Source organism: Periplaneta americana, chromosome 3 (genome assembly GCF_040183065.1).
Source record: "Periplaneta americana isolate PAMFEO1 chromosome 3, P.americana_PAMFEO1_priV1, whole genome shotgun sequence".
Lineage (NCBI taxonomy): Eukaryota > Metazoa > Arthropoda > Insecta > Blattodea > Blattidae > Periplaneta > Periplaneta americana.
This window is the reverse complement of record NC_091119.1, coordinates 140427702-140452914: the sequence shown is the minus strand read 5'-3', so window position 1 is coordinate 140452914 and position 25213 is coordinate 140427702. Positions and strand designations below refer to the sequence as shown.

The following is a 25213-nucleotide window of genomic DNA, read 5'->3' as shown; positions in this document are numbered from 1 at the left end:
TATTATTATTATTATTTATCTAAGTCTGTCGGTGTATAGGATCTTTGGATATATCAGTAGGTTATGGACTGTTGTTGTGATCCTGTTTCTACTGTCATAATTGTTGCATTTATTTTAAGTTAATCAATTTTTTTTGTAATTATTATGCTAATAGTGATTAAGGCAGTGATGAATCATGGTATGTAAATTTCTAATCCGGCATATGCCTTTGTGACTGAGGAAAACCGTGAGGAAGTTCAGTCATATTGGCGGGCCACGGGATTTGAACCCGGAAACTCCCGAATACGACCTACCTTGCTCGGTTTGTGGTTTGTTTTAATTTTCTTGCTATTGAAAATTAAAGAAATGTTAGCACATCAAGCTGTTCTTGAGTTAGTTTTCTTTGTTTTTTTTTTTTTTTTTTTTTCCAATTTATTTGAGAAAGCAATAGCTTTGTCTCTACAAATGCGAATTGGCCATTCATTGTTGTTATGAATGAAATAGAGATTGTTCCAGTACACTGAGAAGTTCCAAAATTCTAAATGACTTGAGATATGGACCCTGCAGATTGCAAGATTGTAAAATATTTAAAGATATTCCACAAGATTTTCTTCTGAATGTCCTTTATTCCCTAGGATACAAATAACCTTAACAGAAGAAAAGAATGGTGATCATAGCTATTATTTTGAAATAAACTCCCTTGTTTTACGAACAAAAAGTGTGCTTAAATGCGACAGGCTCATGTCAGTAGATTTACTGGCATGTAAAAGAACTCCTGTGGGACAAAATTCCGGCACATCCGACGACGCTGATATAACCTCTGCAGTTGCGAGCGTCGTTAAATAAAACATAACATTTAACATTTAACGAACAAAACTGAACCGTATTATTATTTTTCTATAAACTAACTTCGTAACAAAGAAGTCTTTAAAACTTTCTGTGACTTTTGAATAACCCTATGTAACATGAAACGTCCACTGAAATACCCTGACATCAGCTTAAAAAGTCTGAGAAATTTTCCGAACACTAAATGAAAATATGTCTTAAACTAAAATCGTTCACCTATAATAATATTAGCATATAGTGTTCGAAATTTCATGGCACAGCTGGTGTATACAATTGTAGGTCTGTTTAAATAAGTACAATTGAAATGTCAATGACGTCAAATTATCCTATTTGATAAATCACTGGGCAACTGAGAACGATTACGCACATCCCGAAACATTCTCACCCATTATGGCTAAAGAATTCAGGGGAGAAATGTCTTTACATAAGCTTAAAGATGGCATAATCGCAATATTCTCAATTTTTGTCTAAAATTACACATTTTATAAAACATAAAAAACACTTACAAAAGCTATTTTAAATTAAACACAGTCTAAACAAATAAAAATGTGAGCTCTAATATGTAAAACATGGCCTGTAATACTGTAAAATTTTATAATCTACATACCATAACAACATTAAATAAATATCGATATATATTACAAAAAAATTAACAGGAACGGGTGTTCTCCAGCCTCATTCGTGTCCCGCCAACTGAAGAATGGGACAATGAGAACACACTACACCATCTGAATCTTCTACTTCAAATGTTATATATAAATACTGGCTACGTTTCTGACATTAGCTTCTACTGATCGTCAAAATATATACTTTCTGGACGGCACTTTGCTCTAAGAACGTAAATCTACATACAGAAGTATATACATACATTTAAAGCTTTTCTCATCCCATTCTGTTGCATGAGGGAGGAGCGAAGACGTCTGTAGAAACACTGTCGTCACTTCTACACATTACAATCATTATAGTCACTTATATGTATCAGCAAGAAGAGTATTTTACTGGTACGACAAAAACACTTAATACTCACAGACTTTGATTCCATGTGGACAAAAATACTTATTTTTAAACTCTACGAACCACATGTGACAATATCCCTTTGATCTGTAGTAAAACAGTCCCAATTCTGTTTTTCCTTGTTGCAGTGTACAGTAACATGAATTCATATTATCTACTATAAGTTATAAAAAAGAAAATAAACAAATAAAGTTTTTAAAAGCTGTATCGTTGAAGTGTTCAACGCCCTCTTGGATGGAGCTTGGAGGAAGATATTGTTGAACGATGGATGGGGAATTTATAAAATTCTGTTTGTTCTCGATTTCACTTAAACTTTTCAAGTGTAACTAAAAAAACTCGATGTGTTCCCCAAATGCTTGGATCCCGTTATTGTTTTATGTAGTTGGAATTCGATGTTTTCGGCGGAAGCTGCCGAGTATCTTTAGACGCTCCTCCCCGCTGAGGTGTTGGTGCTCCTGTCCAAGAAGGGCTGTGCTTCAGGAGGTTAACTTCTGTTTGAAGTACTCGAACACTTGAATCACATATTCGAGGCCGTTCATGCAATCCCGGAAGATCACCCAGTCCCGTACGTTCCTGTACGAGGAATTGCCTATGTGGCGTAAGTCGTTGTTCATGATCTGTCTGGTGATGTCCATGTGTGGCACCACCCCTCTTTCCATCATGGCCGCTTGGATCTCACATAGAGTCTGCAGAAAATGAAATGCAATGTTTTACATTAGACAGTCTGATCAGTGAACACTGTTTATTAATCAGAGATATATGCAATGGAGGGGGGAAAGAAACTGGCTACCCTACCCCATTATCTTCTGCTTTAATTGCCTCATGATTAGGGCTGAAGAAAAGTATTGATATCAGGGTAGTAAATAATTTCTATATACATTGTTTACAAAATGCATCGCGTTGCCGGGTGTCTCTACTGTCTGAAGGAGCAGAGAGAGTGAACATCTGACTCTCCTCAATAGTAGACCTGCTTGAGTGGCGTGAGATTGTATCAGAATGCCGAAACAAAAATCCAACAAATAACTGATGATAGGAGGATTGAATTCAGAACATGAGGAAATTGTGTTTTACTTAATTGAAGGGTTCAGAGCCATAGTGGGTCAAGCGCCATAAATAGAAAGTGAAGAAAACAAGGGTTAAAATTAAGTGATTATTAAAATTTAATGAGACATATAGCAAGTAATATAAAGCATGCATATTAAAACTATTTGACATATCAGTCTTCATTAAACTATGGTATTCACCTAACTTTAAACCTTGCTTTCTCCGTTTTTAATAAATGGCGCTTGGCCCACTATGGCTCTGAACCCTTCAATTGATAATGATGTTCTTTGTAAATTTAATATTTGTTCTGAGTTAATTAATTTCAAACATCAGTAATCATGTAAATGCAAATTCTATTATGAGTTCATTCATGCAGAGCGGACTGTACAAGCAGCCGCTACGGTAACTAATCGCGCGTGCACACAAGGATTTTGTACACACAAAGTTCTACGTATGATGCAGCGTAGCTTATAACCAATACATTTTTTCAGCTCTATTCATGAGTAGGGACCGGATTTCTAGATGCTAAAAAAGAGAGACTTAGGACTTTATAAAATTCACTTTAGGATGTTTAGTAGTTTAAGTAAAATTTACAATTAAAATTTTAATTTTGATAAATATTTCATTTTAGTTGAAATTTATGTAAAAGAACTGGTGCTGACAATGAGCGCCACTGAACTGAAGACTCAAATTCTATCAGTGGATGAGACTTATTGATTGGCCAGTTTCATTTTCCATAACGGAGGTGCATTGACGCAGAAACTAATTTGTGAGCTCTCGCCTAATCCTTTATATGCTAGGATGGACTTTTCCAAACGAACTTCTGTTCAAGGTAATTAAGTAAAATCTTCATTGCATTTTAGTACCGGTATTTTTGTTTTAAATATACACACAATACTAAAAAGGCGTTTTTAGGCACAAACATGAATTTTAAGCATTTATAGTAGTTTATGGTTCATTTAGGCGCATTAGGCCTATAGAATTTTAATAGGGGAATCATGTGTACATAAAACGTAGAGATATCTGAATAACATACATCTAGGACGTACCAAACAAAATAGGTACGGACCTACTCATGAGTGATGATGCTTTATTGGTGCTACTTATGAGGCTCCAGCCCTGTTCAAAATGATACCAAAATTCTGTTACAAACTTGGAGAAATACTTATAAATTTTACACTGAAGTTACCACAGAAATAATGTTTTCATTTTCGTAACTATATACTTCTACAGTATTAAAACAGAAATTTCACGTCACTTTTCACGTTCATGTGTAAATGATAGATTCATGATTAATTCTAGTATATTTGTATACAATGTGCATCTTGTATAGAAACAAGGATATCAAAATAAACAAAAGGGATGTCAGTCGTACCAGATGTTGAAAATAATTGCAATCTGTATCTTGAACTAAACAAATCTAATTTGGATGAACTCCTGTGATTCAGGGCCTACTTAGGGCATATATAGAAATTTAAAAATAATATTTAGGGCAAACTGTCAAGTGGAAATCCCTAAAACTTGGAGAAGGAAAGATGAAGTTCAAGAGGCAACAGCCTAGCCTGTGCAGAAATCTTCTTTCAATGTCAAATTTCATTTAAATATGCGGAGGCTTATGTTACACCAAGATATATATTTAGTTTGTAATAATTTTTTACTACACTAAATATTTTGAATGTAATTTATTATGTTTTACTCTAGTAATCTATCATTAAAAAGCATATCAATGAAAAGAAAAATATTCTCTCTCAAATACAAAATATTGATTAGGTACACAGTGTTGTTGTATGTGACCTTTGTTGCACTTTCATGTTACCCCTGTGAACGATCAATGTTCAACATGTACAGAGTTCAACAGGTGAGGTCTTCACTGTCTTACCAATCAAGTTGCCAGAATTTAATTCAACTTAATGTTTCAGGAGTAATAATTTTTGGCGCATTGTTACATGGATTGCACCATATACAGTATATTCCAAATTAACGAAGGGAGTGAATATCATATTTGTATTTTTAGTCAGAATATTTTATGTTAGTATATTAATTAGGATAAGTTATGAATATAACATGAAATGTTTTAGAAAATCTAACTTTACAGTACATCAGCATTACAATAGTCCACAAATATTTTTCATGACTTCTTTGAAACGAGAATGGGAAGCAGAAAATCGTATTCGAATTAACAGTAGCCAAGTGTGAGTATGATGTAGGCCTACTATTTTTTTCATCCAAGTATGCAATGTTTCAAACCTTAAGATTACACGTATTCTATGTTTTCAACAATTTATACAAGGAATCCAGTATTTAAGAAAAATTGTTTCTTCAACACGTTCAGATTGAGCCGATGTAAGTTCCCGTCTTGATCTGTGATACTTACCGCTCTTAGTTTGAACTCGATGTCCGCGAACTGCTCCTTAAAGGCCCCGTTCTCGTCTTTCTGGTCCCATACGACCTGCTCAAGTCCCACTGCGAACTTCTGCAGGTACTCGTACGTGTCTTTCAATGTTGAATCCAGCTGCAACAAGAAACAGTTTATCAGTGTGAGCTAAGCTACTAATGTGTTTTTCAGTACTCCTTATAGAATTGGGAATATTTTTCCTAATATGTTTAGCCTCATTGAGCCAACCCGAGACTGTCACTTTACAATTCTTCCCAAAAACTGACGATAGTTATATCTATGGCAGATCTTGTAAGATTTGTTGTAGACGGAGTGATTATTGAGCAGGTTTTCTCAAAGTACTCCGATTTTTCCTTCCGTTCTTATTTAATAATTTCTGATTTCTTGCCGCATCATCATCTCATCTCGTTAATTTCGAACTTTAAATTGGTAGTTAAATAAATAACTAAGGACACATAAAATTGAAGTTCTTACATCCTTATTCTCCTACTCTCATGTTCCTGTTCGCCTTTGCTCCCCTTGTTCTCCTTTCTGATCTTAGTTTTCCTTGCCTTCCCCTTGTTTTTCTTGTCTTCCCCTTGTTTTTCTTGTCTTCCACTTGTTTTTCTTGTCTTCCACTTGTTTTCTTTGTCTTCCCCTTGTTTTCTTTGTCTTCCCCTTGTTTTCTTTGTCTTCCCCTTGTTTTTCTTGTCTTCCCCTTGTTTTTCTTGTCTTCCCCTTGTTTTATTTGTCTTCCCCTTGTTTTTCCTGTTTCCCCTTGTTTTTCCTGTTTTCCCCTTGTTTTCTTGGTCTTCCCTTGTTTTCTTTATCTTCCCCTTGTTTTCTTTGTCTTCCCCTGGTTTTCCTTGACTTCCCATAGTTTTATTTGTTCTCCCTTGTTTTTCTTACCTTTCTCTTGTTTTCCTTGCCTTTTCCTTATCCCCCTTGTTTCCCTTATTTTTCCCCGTTTCCTTTGTTTTTCCCCCGTGTCCCTTGTTTTCCCTTTGTTTCCCTTGTCTTTCCATTCTTTTTCTTTTCTTCCCCTTCTTTTCCTTGTCTTTCCGTTATCCTTGGCTTCCCCTTGTTTTTATTGCATTTCTCTTCTCTTGGTATTTTTCTCGTCCTCTATTTCTCACACCACTCACAAGAAATTCTATGTAAAGATATATGCTGCATAGTAAAGCTGTAAGCCTACACCAGTCGACAGGTGATCGTACCAACACATTGCAGCATAATAAAGCTATATATCTGTCTGTTCCCTTTTTTTTCGCATGCGGATTCAAACCAGCACTCGTTCGTTATCGCTATTCTAAATATACGACATGGGATCCCCAACTTTACTTCCCTCCCGTAGGAAGCAGTGTCCTTAAAGCTCCATCGCCCGCGGCCAGGCTTGAACCCACGAACCTCTGGACCAATGGTATGTTTGGTATCCATCAGATTATCGAGGACAACGAGTGTTGGGTGGAATGAACTTGTTTTCGTTTCCCACGGTCCAGCGTGACGTGTGCCGTGTCCGGATTTGAATGAGATTCGTACACAATTTGGTAGGTGACGGAACTGTGCGACGGAACAAGGGCTTGAGTCATGGCTGAGGAATGCTCGAGATGTCCCCAGGATCACGGCCGTCGGGTTTACCAGCCAATAGAGACTTGGGCAACTTTGATCCCGGTTCATTAAGATAAACGACGATGAATATCAATCTGTATTAGGCCTAACACATTGCGTTGTGGGAGATGTCTGCATAGCACCGAGAACTGCGACCAGATTTAAATCAAATATCGTCTCACATTTGCGACTCCTTCAGAATGAACACAGTAACACAATCGAAGAGTAAATTGCTAAATTTATGCATTCTTAACCGCGATAACAAACCTCTGTGGCTAATTTAACTTCCAATCTCTTTCTCTGCCCAGTTATAGCTTAAGATGCTGACGGTTCTCACTGAAGGAGATCGGGGGTTCATTTTGAGCAGAGTCCGTGAGATTTATGTTTGGTTAAAGAACTGCAAATATATTTTTCCTAAGAGCTACTAGCCTATAACTGTGATACTACACCATTACGAGCGTACAATCGTCCCATAGCCGAAAACATTTGTAGAAAAAAATATCTGTGAGACTAAAGAAGATAACTTTTCGATTCATTTATAGGTTAGAGCAGCGTTTCTCAAACTATGGTCCGCGGACAATCTGTGGTCCTCGAGGTCTGTCCTTGTGGTCCTTCAAAAAATACAGAATAAAAAATAAAATTCAAACGAATTGCGTTTCACACTATAGCTTAAAATCTCAGAGTTTGGAAATGACACATGGCAATCGAATTTCACTTTTTCTCTCTGTACTGCATTTTACGAAATTTATTACCTTACCGGTCTATCGACTTCCCACTCTACTCTCAGCAACAAAAGAGGGATTTAAAGCACTATATACATGGTGTTTCTCGACATCTTTTCCCTGCACATCTGGCGCCGCGCCTGTACCCCAGCCAGGGACCATCCGAATTCATAACAGAGGATCAAAGTACCGAACCTTAATTCAATTTTAAAATATAAATATAGGCCTATTGGTATTAAAATATATTATGAAAATGATAAATTTGCTTTCGAAGGGAACAAGAGTAAGGTGGTCCGCAGAACTGTTCTGACTTTAAAAAGTGGTCCCCACTTCAAAAAAAGTTTGAGAAACGCTGGGTTAGAGTATTATCCTGACGAAACGAAATGCTTACCTCTAATTTCTCAAGCTGTTCTATTGGGACGTGTTCTCCCAAACTTTTTGAGATCTCTTCTGTAGTCGGCAGCCATGAATACTGTACGGATTTCCAATCTTGATGGAGCTGTTTAAAATCCAGATTGAAAGTCTCCTTAGCCTGCAAACAATGAGAAAATGTTTTTATAGAAAAATACCATAATGCCACTCACAGAAGATAACCTTTACATAAGTTTACTTCAAGACCATAAAGGCAATAGTTGAAATTAACGAGTTTTTAACATGTTTGCAGAGTTACTAAAGTGTTTGTGTACTGTGGAATGTAAAATGAACCACTGCTTCCATTCTTTACGCGTGTGGGTTTATCAAAATATGTTATGATAGAAGGGCGTATAATCTTTGTTGATGTCGAATGGAGATAGTAACTTACTATTAGTAAGTTACAATATCACTGGTTATTTATTCTAAACCGATTACGATAGTGCATCGGCATCAACAGGAATGACCTCTTGGCTAGTTTCACTGACTTATCGCAACGTTCGCGTACTGGAAGTCTGCACCAGCTCAGGTCAAGACCACGGCCCTAGACTCGGCCTGCCCCGTGGGCCGGGCTCGGGCCTTAACGAAACACAAATCATTTTTTTCTGCAAATTATGTAATCTACTGATCAAAAAATAATACGAAGATTTTAATGCATGCACGATTAGATGTCTACCCACATCATCCAGAGCAGTAAGTTATTGTTTAAGGCTGGTTCACAATAAACCGGGAACGGAAACGACAGCGAGAACGAGAACGGAAATAATGTTAAAATAAATTCATTTAAAGGGAGTATTCATAATTAACTATTGTGAATGCTCACATTGAAATACATTTATTTTAACATTATTTACGTACGCGTTCTCTTTGTCGTTTCTGTTCCAGGTTTATTGTGAACCGGCCTTTAGTCCCACTCCGTATTTCGTAACGGCATCTGTTTCGTCTCTACTCTGTGATGGACACAGAGCATTGATTATGATTTGTTTCACCTATGAGAGTGGGTGATTACTCTTTTTCATGTCTTACTGGAGTGATAATCTCTATTCCTGACACCTGTGGTCCCTGGCCTTTGTTTTATCTGCTAGTCTGCTGCTGTAGCTAAACAAATAATTTTAAGTAGCTCATTTTGTTTTTGTTCTATGCCCACTGGTTTGATTCTGTGCTTTTCCGTGTCTTTCTGAGCTAATATCGGGTTTCGGTTCGGGCTCGGATGATGATAACTGAAGGGTTAAGAGCCATAATGGGCCAAGCGCCATTTATTAAAAACGGAGAAAGCAAGGGTTAAAGTTAAGTGAATACCATTGTTTAATGAAGATTGATATATCTTGTAGTTTTAATGTGTGTACTTTATATTACTTGCTATATGTTTCCATTGAATTATGGTAATAACTTAATTTTAACCTTTGTTTTCTACGGTTTTAGTAAATGGCGCTTGGTCCACTATGGTTCTGAACCCTTCAATTAATCTGATATCGGGTTTCGGGTCTGGTTCAGATCGGACCGGGGCTAAGAATTTCGACCCGTGCAGACCTCTAACACGTACACTACCTGGCTCTACATGACGGGTGCCCTGTTGGCGAGACTAGTTAGCAAACGAGAAATAAACAATTCATCCAGAGAACGCCCAGGTGGCGAGACGTGTTGGCATGCTTGGATGGTTTGTGGCTATTAGAAAACTATAACCAGGCTTCGCATCTTGGGGTCAGATGACTAATGTTGACTCCACATTGCATGGACTGTAACTTTGCTGCTAAAGACAGAAGTAGAATGAGTTACGATACATAATTAGTTGTTCTGTGAATGAAACATAAATAGGTGTACTGATTTCTAGAAATAGCTGGGTGTATCGAAAAAGATGTACACTTCCCTAAAATGAGCAATACAAATTATTTATTATTTTCAAAATATACTTAAATGATATCTTCTTATTAAAGATATATTGTATATTCAATATTTTTTTAAAATTTAATCCACACGTTGTATACTTTCTTTGTTCACTAAGCAAATATGATTTAAAATTAATTCTGTAGCCCTTTATAACTCAATGTTATTGAATTAATTATTTTTAGTTAGTTTTTTTCATGCTTTCCTTCAAGCAACGCGTAACCAGTATTACAATGTACAACATATGAACACTGACGTTCAAAGGTATCCGAGCCACGATTTTATGATCGTGTAAGCGAACTTTCCAACCATGGGATAAGTCAGAACCAAAGATATAAAAAATGGACAAACTTTGAAACAGTTTCGCTAGTTCTCAATAGATGGCACCATTATTAGGACAGTTAAAAAAAGTGTCAGAGAAAATGATTATGTAGATTAAGCATTAATTATTATTACAATTGACAATATCAGCCGTTTTCCAGCTAAATCCAGTGTTATTTTACAATCAGTTGAGTGGGATGAAAAATTGAATTCCATAATGAGGGAATATTTATCTACAATTGACAACACTGACTATTATCTCCGCCATCTATTCATAGAAGCAATAACTAAACAATCCACATTTATATAAAAAAATTATCGATCACTATCGATTAGTTGGATCAGATATCTTTGAAGGTCAGTGTACCTACATCCTTAGCGTCTGAATTGAGTGTAAGCCCGTCTTTCTTTGCGCATGAAGTGCGCGTAAATTCTGTATTCCCTCCAGGGCCCTATTTATGATCTGTGTATAGTATTTTCAGATTTTCGCACGATAGCCATGTTATTATTCGTAAATCTAATTGGAGGTTTATTAATATTAATTACACCAACACGCTGTAGCAGCGAACACTTGTCTCTACACTGCGCCTTAACGAGTAGCTACACAACGCTGAGCGGAAAAAAATTAAATATGTTTATTCTTTAAGATTTAATATCGTAGCTCACGATAGCAAGATTATGATCTGGTAAACATTGTCTGCAATAACAACAGAAGGTTGAATATGTTATTATAATGTCGTTATGTAGGCTATGCTCCATTTATTGCCTTTTAAAACTACGCACATATTAAGTAATCGTCAAGTTTTTTAATAGGGAAAACGATTATGCAATTGTGGTAAACATAACGAAACACTGACGTAATGTTTTAATGATTCCTGCATACGTTGCATTAAGAAATGTTTAAATGGCAATGCAACAAATGGAGCAAACAAAGATCATGCTGAGATGATAAAAGAAACTTAAAGTGCATCTGTTTATAGAAATAAATATTTAGATGTTTCAAATGTGGAAATCGTCTGCTTTTGAAATCAGGTCCCATGGCTCTCTTCGTTCTTATGAGAGATAAATTCACAGATCATACACGCCCTAAACGAAATTCGAACTCGTGACCTCGCCTTCCACGAAGCATTGAGACTGCAGTTGCATACACAAGGCCAGCGTCTCTTACTTCACAAAATTCAGTTACTTCAGTTGTAATCTTTATAAAAAATCTGTGGCTGTCATAGTGTTAGTATTTTGACAGGTACACATTAGCATCTCCAGGAAAGCTGTGGTTAAGGTTTCAATCACCTCGGAACTTGGAAATGCCCCCCCCACCCCCAGTTGTGATATAGAACGGCTTCCCTTGTCGACGAGTAACGTCTGCTTTTCTCTGAATCCATATTAATTTGCTGTTGCTGATCAATTCGCCAACCTCGATGTTGTTTTCCCGGAAGACAGCCGGAAATATGTGCGCCAATTTTCTCGGCAAAAGTGGCACAAGTATCGAAATATTTATACTGTATTAGGAAAGTGTTATAACGCCAAAGATTTCATTTTAATATATTGTAAATGTGTCAACTGCAGAATTACTCCGGGCTTGTTGGGCAAAAGACGTTACAAGTGTTCAATTATAACAAAATTTATGAAGGTGATGTATTATAAGCAAGCTGCGGATTTTTAGGCACTAAAACAGTTGAAATAGGCAGGCAAAATAGGCATTCAAAATTCTAAAACAGGCACTTAAAAAGGCACTAACAAATTTCTAATTCTTAATGGCTAACACAACCATAGTGTACTTTCTATAGGAATTAAATATTCGTCCAAATGTATTGAGAACTGATGTCTATTGTCTGTAAGAATGTTATTAAATTGGGAGAAACTCCCTTCCACTTCACATGAAGTGATGGGGCAATACTTCAAAGATCCAATCTCAGCTGGGGACCAAACCAATGGGAACGCAGTAATGTCAATGTATTTTCCAATCAGTGCTTCTGATGACTTTTGCTTTGGCATATCTCCACGGTATACTTCACATATTACAGCAGAGGCCTCAACTCCATACTCAATTCACAAACTCACAAAACGGATACACAGTTTAAAACAACTACCCTAGTCAACAACCTCAATTATTCATGCGCCTTTCGAAATACATTTTTTCTTATTGGTTGATTTTAAATTATTTGATTTCTCCGCGCTCTGGTGGCAGTAAAAGTAACACACAGAATTATCGATAGTTCTATATCACTTCCCTCTGCTAGGAAAAAAAAAAAAAAAAAAAAGAAACAAATTACAGATTAAAAAATATCGATAGAATGGTCAGTAAATTCAAGTAGGCCTATAATATATCAAACGGATATTTAGGCAACTTTTAGCCATTTATAAGCAAATAGGCATTTACTAGTGAAATAGGCAATTATAGGCACTATAGAATTCGCATTTAATATTCACAATGTCTTAAAATGGATATGTAACCTAAACTCATCTGCCTTCAGGTTAAGTATTAAAATAGGCATATAGGCATAAATCCGAAGCTTAATTATAAGTTTAACTGTTTATTTATTATTTTGCACGAGACTTTTTTTTTAATATTTTGACCTATAACATTGTGTACGTGTGTTTGTCCCTCACTTCATCCGCAATTCATTCATCCCCTTTCATTCTCGTGCCTCTAGTCACGTCTGAATTGTTTCTGTAATTTAAAAGTGACTTCAGGTCAAGGACTGTCAATTGATATATTTTGCCTATAAGGAAGCATGGACTTAATCCAGTGCTGCAGAAAGGCTCTAGGCCCGACTAGTCATGCCAATACAGAACGGCCAGAAGGAGGCTCAGTGTACTGTGCCAAGGGCTACAGCACACAGCCAAGAACCGGGGGGAGAGGGATTCCCGCGAGAAGCAATCACCCGATTCCCCGAATCGTTGAATATCTCACTGGATCCAAACCAAACGCGCCACAGCAGCGCCCGTGCGTGCTTTGCCGGTGGGAATGTCCCCCGAGTCGGCCTGCACTGCGCGTTATCACATCTTAATGGATACCGAGCACGAGACAATCGAACAGAAATGAGGTGACAGCCCCAGTGATTGACAGTTGTAGGCCTAAGTACAGTATTTTTGTAGGCTTAAGTACAGTATTTTGTATAGTTACAAAATCAAATGGATTAGCATCGAATTATGTTTATGTGATCTGGAGGACTTGAGTCGATTCTCAAATCCATATTTTAATAGTTTCTTTTAAAGAATTTTACCTATTGTCTTTTTCAATCGTCCGCCACGGTGGCTCTGAGGTAACGTACACGCTGTCAAACTAAGCTGCTAGTGGTTCGATTCACGGCGTGAGCAATGGAAGAAATTTATTTTCGCGGCACTGGGTGCCTATCAGTTGTCTTGTGATTGTCCTGTGATGTCATAAAACGATGACCGCCGCACCTAGTACAGGGTGGGCAAAATAAAACTGGCCCGTGGAAAATTTATATGAAATATATTAATTTATATGTATAAGACTGACGCATAAATGAACCTGACAATGCAGAAAACCGTGATTTCGATGCATCTTCTGTGATGTTCATTAACAAAGAGGTCGGTCTTAAACAGTCTTATAACTATATATATATATATATATATATATATATATATATATATATATATATGTATATATATATGTAAATACTACAGATTTTCCGGGCCAGTTTTATTTTGCCCACCCTCTATATACAGAAATGATATGTCTTTACTTCCCCGCCGGGATTCGAACCCAGATCGGTGAATTTTGAGCCAGGAGCGTTAGTATTTGTTCTCTAGTGGAATACTTTCAATGACATTTATAAGAAAAAACCAGTCCTTCAAATGGACTTGTTATTCAGGGAGATAGCCTACCTATCGGGCAACTTAAATTACTCCCGTCAGACGAAATAGCTAAGTTATACAGACGCCAGAGAAAAAAATGAGCCTTGTGACTGTACCAGCTGATTCACTTGCCAAATCGCTATTTCTCGGTAGCGACCGCCCGCTTCCCACTTGCCTGCCTAATATTGTGACTGTCATATTAATTCCCTTGTTGACATACACGTAACGCGACTTAACTGGGAGTATTAAACAGTATGATGAGTTCATGCGTACGCCGGTACGCCGTGCATATTTATCATTTCTAGCGAAATGTTGACTCAATCGTGGGAAAACGGGTTCAAAATCCGCCCGCCGAGACGAGTTTTCTACATATCTATAAATCTGATGGAAGTTTCATTTGAAAATTGTTTATATAAGATGAATTGTTACTAAACAATAATTACTTTCTACCTAACACGTATGAAACGGGAGGAAGCATTTGTTACTTACTTGAAGGTATTCCCCGACATGTGGATAAAGAAGCTGAGAAAAATAATGTATTTAGGTCTTTATTTCATAATAATCATCCTTTTGTTCATTTTCTAAAGAAATAACAATCGTCTTCGTTTAATTGTCATAATATCACCTTCTTTCTTTTTCAGTCTTGTCCACTGGAATCCAAAATCCGTTCAGAACATTATTTTATAGTAATAGCCTAGAGATCTTGGTATAGGCCTACTCTTCATCATCTTCATTATTTTCTCCTTTCTCATCAAGATAATCCAAAATTCGTTTCAAATGTATTACAGTTAAAACTTAGGAGAGACTGTTGTACCTTTAAGCACATTTCACATTTTATTTATTTATTTATTTTTAATTTTGGGAAATGAAATTTTTAAAATAAAAAATACTTGAAATAATTATTGAAGATTCATTTACAACTTCCTGTATGTATTTTAATGTTTTACAGATCTAGTAAGGGTGGAAAAAATAAAATGAAGTAATATGTAATGTGTTCAAAGGTACAATAGGTTCATGTACCTTCGAACATATCCTCTTGTAAGTTGGAACACATGGAATATAGGTGGGAATATAGCTATAAAAACTGACAATCATATTTAAAATGTATTTGCCATCATAAACGAGAGCAGGCTTCTCTGATTGAGATTTTATTTCCTTGAGGAGCAATAACTGCTTCAACAGCTTTCTTCAAGGCATCCGGATCAACTGGGGGGCCTCTTAAATCCAGACTTACTTCGTGACATGATCTTAAAATAAAAGAAAAACAAAAACCGATAGTATCGTGTACTTTGGAACATGTTCCATGGTACAAGATGTTTTGTGTTCAAAGGTACAAGAGGGTGCACCTTTAAACAAATATGGCTCCCAAAATTAGAAATTCGAATAAATGATGGAAATTAAAATATATTACTCACCAAATGATAGGGAACACACCGTACTTGAAAGATATTAACAAATACAATTTGGTTTTGTGTTAGAAAACATATATCAATGAGAGAAATGTTACTTTTGGTACTAAAAAACTTCTTTTCTCCACGGAACTCACATTTTGCAGTAAATCAAACTGAAACTATGACCAGAGCTATTTAGGGGCTTTCTCCTACAATCTGCTTCAGTTTGAGTCCTCTAGGTAGCAGCAAAAATTAAAAAACAAAAAATTTTCAAAGGTACACTATGCTAAAGGTACAACAGTCTCCCCTACACAGACCTTATACTCTTCAAGATCTTCCCATTCTCTTCAAAGTAAGTTAATCCAAAATTCGTTTCAAACACATAGGCTAATTATAGAGATCTTCGTATGCACTTCATTATCTTCTATCTCAAAATAATTCAAAATTCATTTCAGTACATAATAATTATATAGACCTTCGCATTCTCTTCACCATCTCCAAAATTCGTTCCAAATATAATAGGCTAACTTGTAATAATTATAGAGATCTTCATATACACTTCACATCTTCATATTCTTGTCCTTTCTCTTTACAGCAATGCAATATTCGTTTCAACTGTACAATAATTAGAGAGATATTCGTACTCTTCACTATCTTACCCCTTCTCTTCAAGTGAATCCAAATTTCGTCCAAACATACAGTGCGATTATTTAGTCCTGACAGTCGCCGACAGTGTGTTCCTGGGCCAGGCGAATCCATTAAGTTACGTCAAGGGGTGTTCGGGTTAGTCGGTCGTTTGCTTTCAGAGCGATAGGATGTCACGCATGCGATAGAGCTGTGTTTTTCCAGTACAGTTAGGCTGTACTGCATTTCTTTACTGACAGATCGCTCTTATCTCTACTACGGAACTCTCCCCGCTACTCCTATTACTTCCCCTCTTTCGCGTCGCTGAGCTGTCAAGACTAAATAATCGGTTTGTACGCATACAGTTATTATGGAAATCTTCGTATATTCTTCACTATCATTTTTTTCTTTCTCAAGGTAATCCAAAAATCGTTTAGAATATACAAGAATTAATGGGATCTTCGTATACTTTTCACTATCTTCAATATCACCACTTTTTCTTTTACTTCTCTTCAAAGTAACCGAAGATGAGCTTCAAATATACAATAATAAATTATAGGCCTAAGTCTTGGAGATCTTCATATCATCTTCAACATATTATCCTATTCTTCTTATTTTCTTTAAAGTTGTCCACGTTCTGTTCCGAATAAACAATACGTAACCATAGTGATAGATTCATTGATATTAGTTCTCAAAAGTACAAACTTAATAATTTAAAAAAAATGATCTATATACAAAAGTAGTTATACATAATAATTATACAATTTCCTAAACTAATTAATTTATCGAAAATCTCAGTAATTAATTGTTAAAACTTGCACTTACGTCTAGTTTTAGTGCATGTTTAACCAATTGTGATAACTATTAAAACTTTAAAGCTTATTTATCTGCTCCTTTTTACAATTTTCTACCATGAACATTTTTAAATAATTTTTTTTTTTTTTTTTTACTTTAAACATCTAAATTTATTCTATAACTTTCATATTTATGTTTAATATGTAACCATAGCGATCTTCATGTATATTATCATTTTCTTTTTCTTCTTCAAGGTAAACCAAGATCCGCTCTAATCATACAATAATAGAACCCTTCATTGGGTTGTAACTATTTTGTTTTTTTTTTTTTTTTCTTTTTCTTCGCAGTTAAAAGTGATTACAGATTCGTTTCGATCACATAGTGATACACAATTTTCTTCTTCTCCTTCTTCTCACATTTAGACCAGGAAGAGTTGCGTACACTAGCCTATATAAATAAAGTTTCTGTCACAAAATCTGTACAATAGGCCTATATTAAGTTTTGCCTGATTCTTAGAGCCCCGATAAAAAGTAGTTTTCATGGTTACCAAGCCGTTATATTAAAATTAAAACCGCTCGTTGGATGTTCAAACGTTCGAAGTCAATCAAATTACACCACTTGCTTGGAAGAGTGACACGAAACGTACCGAGATATTCTCGGTGAGGCCGTGCCGTGGTGAATGGTGTTGTTTTTATCATCGTCATCATCACGTAATAAAACAGCAGCAAGTCAGGGTGGGCGGGCGCTACAAGAAGCGGCGCTGCATGGCAATGTGCCTTCTATAGCTCCTGGAATGCAGGCAAACATCATCGCACCAATTCACAAGTTCTGTCAAACGCATCAGGTCATTTTTATATTACCAGTACTACAACTAATAATCAATTTAGTAGCTTATTGTTAGAATCTTAGTATCACAGATTTATAGACCAAATGAAGACATGCTATAAAGGTGATAAATGATCGTAATTGGTTATTTTTAACAATAGAAGTCCACAGCTGTGGAGTAACGGTTAGCGCATCTAGCCTTGAAACTAGGTGGCCCAAGTTCGATTCCCGGTCGGGGCAAGTTATCTGGTTGAGGTTTTTTCCGGGGTTTTCCCTCAACCCAATATGAGCAAATGCTGGGTAACTTTCGGTGTTGGACCTCGGACTCGTTTCACCGGCATTATCACCTTCATCTCATTCAGACGCTAAATAACCTAAGCTGTTGATAAAGCGTCGTAAAATAACCTACTAAAAAAAATAGAAGTCATTCAGAGATGATACACTTGTGATAATAACATGGGAGAATGAGTGACGGAAAATAGGAACTTTCGAAGGAAGTCTGAAACACGGATTCCTTGTCAAAATACAGAACTTCCATAATTTTTCCGAATCGGATTAAGACATCTTTTCTAATAAGCCGTCAGTATATAGGCCTAGAGCTACGAGGGAGGATCTACGAGGGGCAGTTACCACTAAAACAGCCCGGCTCCACTTCTTACCACAATCTGTAAAAAATGCCTCGCGACATATTGTGAATTATTCTCACAAATGCGACAAATGGTTACAATTTTTTTTATTTTTCAAGTCAAGAGGCAAATGAGAACCGATATAGTAGTAAGGGAGTGACGGTGAAACAGTGTCAACCCATATCTATTTAATATTTCCATATGATTTCCTTGTTTCCCAGACACAAAATCATTTTTTCCCTAACTTTGCAATTAATAATATGGAGCTGGAAATAAATTAGCTATCCATTAAATAACCTCCAAATTGTATTTTATAAATCTTCGTTGTTCCTGCAATAACCTCTATGTGCAAAATATAAAATTTTTCAGTATGAAGAAAAAACACATGTATTCATCCTATGGCAGCCGTACATAGAAGACTGTAAATTCTTACATTTTCGAAACGAAGAATAGTACATTATGGAACGTCTTAATTACCATTATAGGCAAGTTTCATACGACTTTTTATGCTCGACCATATTTGTAACTTGAAATTATTCATAAGTATTCATATTATTCTTATCTGACTGGGAGCGGACGTGACCTTGTGCAATCTCGTAAATTGTGAAATGTGCGCAGACGCGAAAGTATTGATTTTTTCCGAGGAATAAATATCATTGACCTTGATATAATCTAGAGAGTAAAATGAACATTAATCTTGATATAACCTGGAAAGTGATTTAGACATTGAAAAACGAGATGACAAATTGAATTTATTTGAATATTATTTACATTTAACTCTAATTATTATAATAATAGAACATAACCTTCTGCGGCAGTATTGGATTTCCATTTCGATTGAATATCCGAGAATTATCGATACTTGCGCTTTCATATTGCTTTCTGATTGGTGGAAAACCTGAACTTTAATGAATAAGTGTACTTTAATAATGAGGTCCATTAAAGGGCTGCTACCAGGTGTATAATTACTACATTTCGGCATGGTCGAGCATAAATATAATTACATTATAGGAGATTTTATTATTTGCTGTATCACTATTTCAATTATTTAATAGAGAAAAAATCTGAAAATCCATAAATATGTCACATAGGACGAAATATAACACTAAACATATACCCATTTTATCCATTTGCCTCATTAATTTCTATATAAAATGCTAATAGATGTGAAAGTAACTGCAATGAAATGATTATAGAATCAAGCTCATAGAGAAGAAAGTGAAGCTATGAAACAACAACAGCCTATAGCAATATTACTGTTAAAACCGAAGCTGGTGAATGCGCGCTCCGCCATATTCATTCATACCTACTAAAGTCCTCATTGCTCAATGTCGTTTAATACAATGTAATAGCACAGTCTAGTATATACAGTCACGAAGCTCAATACGTAGTAAATATGCATCCATAGATAGTTGCTAACCACTAGGGTCGCTAATATCGCCTCATTACAGACAATGCGAAATAGTACCGGCACAGTCTATTGTTCCTAGCACCCTCACAACTCAAGCTTCTTGACTGTATATACTAGACTGTGGTAACAGTTCTTCCTCATTTAATGGTGGCCTGGTAGGCCTAGGATATGTATGGTCATGCCCAATATATTCTGTACTCTTTGGTTTAAAACGCGGCAAAAATTACTTCGATTAGTAAAAAAATTACTTCGATTAGTAAAGTTACAGTATTAACAAATGCATGTACTGTATTGTTATATCAACCGAATTTAAGTATTTAAACTATTATATTAGGGTTATTACCATTATATATTATATTATATTATATTATATTATATTATATTATATTATATTATATTATATTATATTATATTATATTATATCTTAACTTATCTCATATCTTATCTTATTATATTAATTTGAAGGAAGAAGGAATAAAATTCCAGGATTTTTTCCGGAATTCCCTAATATTTCCCGGTTATTCAGTTATTTATCAAATTTCAGACAGGTGGACAATCTGTGAAATGAAAGTTCAGGCGTAATCGAATCTCTGGCAGGAAATACGAAAAATAAGCACATAGTTAAGTAGGCCTATAGACAGAGTACGAATTAAGATTTCTGATAAGGGGGGGGGGGGGATAGAATCCTAGATAGGGAATACCATACACAAAACTTTTATTATCCTCATTACATACGGCTCAACGCTTGGTCGCACTGAGTTGCTTGTCTTGCATCTTGATCATAATAATAGTCATATCCATGAGCAGACTTAAGATAAGATGAGTAATTCCTAAGTTATTGATTGTTGTCAGCTTACCGGTGATGATAACTACAATAATATATCAATATTATTTTCTTTGGTTACTTTATACATTATAAAGTATACTCTATTAAAACAATTATATTTTGTGAGGGGGGATAGAAGTTATCCCTGGCAGGGATGTTAATATGATTTTATGAGAGGGGGATAACTTTCCAACGAGGGGGGGATCCCCCCACCCTCCCCGTTAATTTGCACCCTGAATATAGATTTTCCTCAGATTGAATCACGGTTCCCTTTATAAAGAAATCTTCAAGAGTTTGACTTGTCAGAGGGCCGACAAGTGACAGCGACTCGTAGCTGCCCGGATTCACTTCCCTTACGAGGAATGTCTGGCGATGAAGTGTGAATTGTTCCCACGTCTGCTTGAGTGTCTCGGCACTATAGTCTTGATTTTCCACAACAACCTTCACCTTGATTTCTAACAGGATGCAGTGTCAATAAGCGACTGTGCATGAGGAAGGGAAAGGGGGCGAATACGCGGTATAATATGCAAATTGGTTTCTCCGTAAAGCGCGCGCCATTCGAGGAATCAGAGGCGATGTTAAGTAGAAGCTGGTTCGAGGAGCGGGGAAGGGGAGGTCTCGAGGAATCATTGCTTCCACTGCCGCTGGATTCTAGGTCAGACAGAAAGAAGAAAACACACGATATCAAGTCCAGACATTTCCATACCCAAACATCGTCTTTCATCTCCCCGCGACCGGCCGGTCGGCTGGCAGACGTTTGGTATTACTACTAGCAGGTGGCGCGCACGCCACAGACAAACACTGCCAAACTCCGGTTTGTGTGTTTTATCAAGGAAATGATCTCGATAATGGGAAATCTTTGTGGCAGTGTTGTACAGTATTAAGACACGGTTATGTAAATGGACATCTCTTCTCATCTTGTTTCAGAACTTAAGACTGTAACTTTACAGTGAATTAAGCTATGAAACGATTTTAAAATTAGACAACTACCATATTCAAATCACCATGTTTAGGGAGAGAAATATGTCTGTTACGTGATAATGATACATTTCTTTCTTTATATGTTTACCTTCTCTCAACACCAACTACAATCGAATGGTTTGTTTCCCAACCTATTTCACTTTCAGTTCTTTTTACAGGAAGGAGAAAAATTGCTGGCTTTTAAATTTAAAAAATGCGTGTTTATTCTTATCTCACAGATATTTTATATAATTCTGTATACCAAATGTCATAGTATATCAACAATTTTTAAATTAAAATATAAGGTAATAGGTTTTGGCCTGAAAAAAGAAAAATTGAAGGTTTCGGAAAATAAATCATTTTATTTTAAATCTCATTTTTCAGTGGCAAATAGCAGGAATTGGCAAAAGAAATATGTTTATTGTGTCATTGAGTCAAAATATGTTTTTGAGCAAAATAGCAGACTTTGGAAACAAACCATTCTCCAATGCTTTGTATGATAGGGAACTATATCTTTGAACAGACACTGCAAACAAGTTCACATCCTCGCAAAGATGCAAAGATGTTAAATCGAGTACAAATAACAGTGAGAAAAAAAAAAGGTTCACATTGCGGGCTTTCTTGGTGGTGGTCAGCATGGCACAGGTCCACCGCCGAAGTGACACACGAAGCACATAACTAAGACATCCAGTCCCGTGGATGATGTGTGTGTGTGTGTGTGTCTCTAATGCCTACCCACTTCACTTGCGTGATTCGTGTTTCGAATACTGCGGATAGATGACAGGACTGTGACCCATTTTCAAACTCCACACCACTTCGGCGGGCCACGTTATGCATGATGTGTACTTGTGAAGAGTTATGTCGTGTACTAGGGTGAGTGTATGTTAAGTGTTCGTGTAAATGTAGTGTAGGGAATGAATGGGGATGATGATGGTGGGGAAGGAAGAGGGGGAACCCGGGGCCGGAATGTAGCCTACTCCTATCGAATAGCACCAAGGGGGCCGCCAGGCTTAACATCCCCATCCGACGGACCGATCACTATCAACAGTGACAAATGCCTTCCCCTTGATATGCACTGCGGAGATAATTGGGATGGTAGATACTCTTTAAATTTCTTTCATTGCCCACATCGAATCGGGAATCGAATCACGGATGGTAAGCACGTACATAATCCACAGAGCTGAGGCGGCGGACATGCTGAATAATATGGAACAAAGTCTACAGGTGCCATAACTTCACTATGCTGCATATCTTTACGCGGATACGATCACCTGTCGACCTTCTCCACTTTAGTGTTATTATTTATACGCAATTATAGTACAATTATCTTTTGTTTGTTCTTATTTGTTTTGTTTAGTGATCTTGTCATTCTGATCATAAAACTAGACATTTCTGCTATTTTACTGGTTTAAAATGTCAGTTTTAATAGGCCTGTACCTAGTATTTGGCTGGTAACATAGTTGTGAATGTCTAATGTTGGTTTTATAATTGTAACATGAGTGGATAAGCAACTGATGCAACGGACGAGTCCTTGTGCATTTGTAATTCAAGTTCGCATAATTTATAATAAGGTAACACTGTCAGCTCTCGATACTTGTGATGAACGGAGAAAGGTCTCCAGAATATTAAAGCTTAATATAGGCTACGCTTTAGGGGGAAAGGAACTGGCCACCCTACCCTATTTATCTCCTGGCTAGTTACCTCATCAGTGGTGCCATGTTGGTATCACTTGTGAGGTTCAGACTTGTCTTCGGACAGTTGACTTAACAACAACAAAATACGTTTTATCAGGCGTAGCAACTTGCTTATGTCATCTCAATAGCTCGACAAGACAGTTTCTTAGTTCTTTATTATGACGCTTTCAGTTACAGAACACTTTATGCAACATTATTTGGCAATTGATTAGAGTTATAATTAAGCTGATATAGACAAGACCTAATTATTGGATGGAAGGGAACAAAACATAAAACAAACAGGCACAACCCTCTGTAGGCACTGCAATGAGTATGAAACTTTACCACATGTGCTTGGGAGTTGCCCACAGGGAGGAGTACTCAGAATAAAACGTCACAATACCATACGTTCTATGATCGCAGATGCACTTCGATTAAAAATCTAGACGTTCATGAGGAAGTTCATTGTATTGCTGATAGTGGGAGCAACAGTAGGATCGATATCATAGCTAGGCTATAAAGGAGGAATAAACAGACAGCAGAAATAATTGATCCTACGATCAGATTTGGAATCTCAGCCACTCAACCACCTGAAGTGAACGAAGAGAAAAAGAAAATCTGCGAGCCTACGATTCAGTAGGCCTATCTATCAGAGAAATACAACATTGAAAAAATCACAGTTACCGGTCTCTTCTTCGGAGCGAGAGATACCATTCCGAAAACCTTTGTAAAGTGGAGGGAAAAATACAAGCTGACGAGAGATCTTCAAGATGCTATCGTCACTATCATAATAAAATTTTCTGTAGAGATATTTTTGCCATCATCTTTATAGTATACACCCAATTTAAATTGTACTAGGTTCTATTTTTTTCTTATGTCTTAATCTCTTTTGTTTGAAACCAACTTATATAATTTTTCATTTTAAATTTTATTGTGAGCTATGGTATGTCGCAAGGCAAACCCAAAGTATTGGATCAGACTAATAAATTAAATGAAACAAAGTACATCTCCTGTGTCTATTTCGCTATTCTGTAGGCTATTTGTAAAGAACGTTTGTAATAGTAGAACAACATTATTTCATTTATTTTCCATATTTTCTTTAATTAAGTGACTAATAGATATTTAATATGAAAAAAAAACAATCAAAAGCTTAGGGGGACAATCTAGAGTACGTACAACATGCTAAAACGTTTCTTGATATCAGTCATGCTAACAATGTAGCCTATATTTTCGTAAATTTAGTTAATATTTTTTCAGCTACTCTCTTTATACCCTATACGATTATCCATAAGTCGGAAAAGATTTGAAAGTCCTCTAACTTTGTTAGAAAGTTTATAGAAAAATAAACTCAATACAGTTTTCTTCCTAAAATAATCAGTTTTTAAGATATAAACCAATTTTAAAATAGGATCGTCGCAGCATTCAGATAGTTTTCTACGGAATTTTGTCTATCTTAAAGTTTTTTATCTGCCGCGGAACTGGTCTCTTAAATTTTTTTACAAGCTTCCACAATGACGACGAACTGTAAGGTCAATATCTCAATCCATTTACACACTGAATCTTCGCAGTGTACTGGAACAGTCTCTATTATAACTTATTCATAATAACACGGAATAATGCCAGTTCGCATTTGTATGGGCAAAGTCATTATTACCTGATATGAATTGCCAAACACACACATTAACTCATTCAAGAATAGCTTGAAATGATGTTTATTTATTTCATTTGTTATATCAAAAAAGTGAAACAATTTTAAACATAAATTTCTGTAAAAATAAAATAATATTTCCTGACTTTTGAATAATCCCGTACTTGGCATTCCTAAACTTGCAGAAATTTATCCCGATAGAGTTACAGCATCATTCTAATGTCGTAGTGGTGGTAGTGATAATACAGGGTGTGATTCCTAGCAGATGGTATAGAGAAGTTTTTTTATAGCAGAGATAATTCGATCTCACCTGTAATACTAATTCACAATTACTCCTTTTACACCTTATCATAGTTTCGGAATTTAAAACGAGACGGTAGTAAAAAATTACAAATCAATTGAAGAC

General features: G+C 36.2%; 1 protein-coding gene across 1 annotated transcript in view; it reads right to left on the bottom strand.

The window, feature by feature from the left end:
- Positions 1-376: 376 nt before the first annotated feature.
- The window catches only part of LOC138696565 (uncharacterized), a 134751-nt gene continuing 109914 nt past the window's right edge, over positions 377-25213 (bottom strand). Inside the window, exons 3-5 of the mRNA XM_069821691.1 lie at positions 7979-8119; positions 5258-5395; positions 377-2525 (exon numbers count right to left, since the gene is read on the bottom strand). Of these exons, the coding sequence (XP_069677792.1) occupies positions 2316-2525; positions 5258-5395; positions 7979-8119 (489 nt within the window). The 3' untranslated portion in view covers positions 377-2315. The remainder of the gene's footprint in view (positions 2526-5257; positions 5396-7978; positions 8120-25213) is intronic.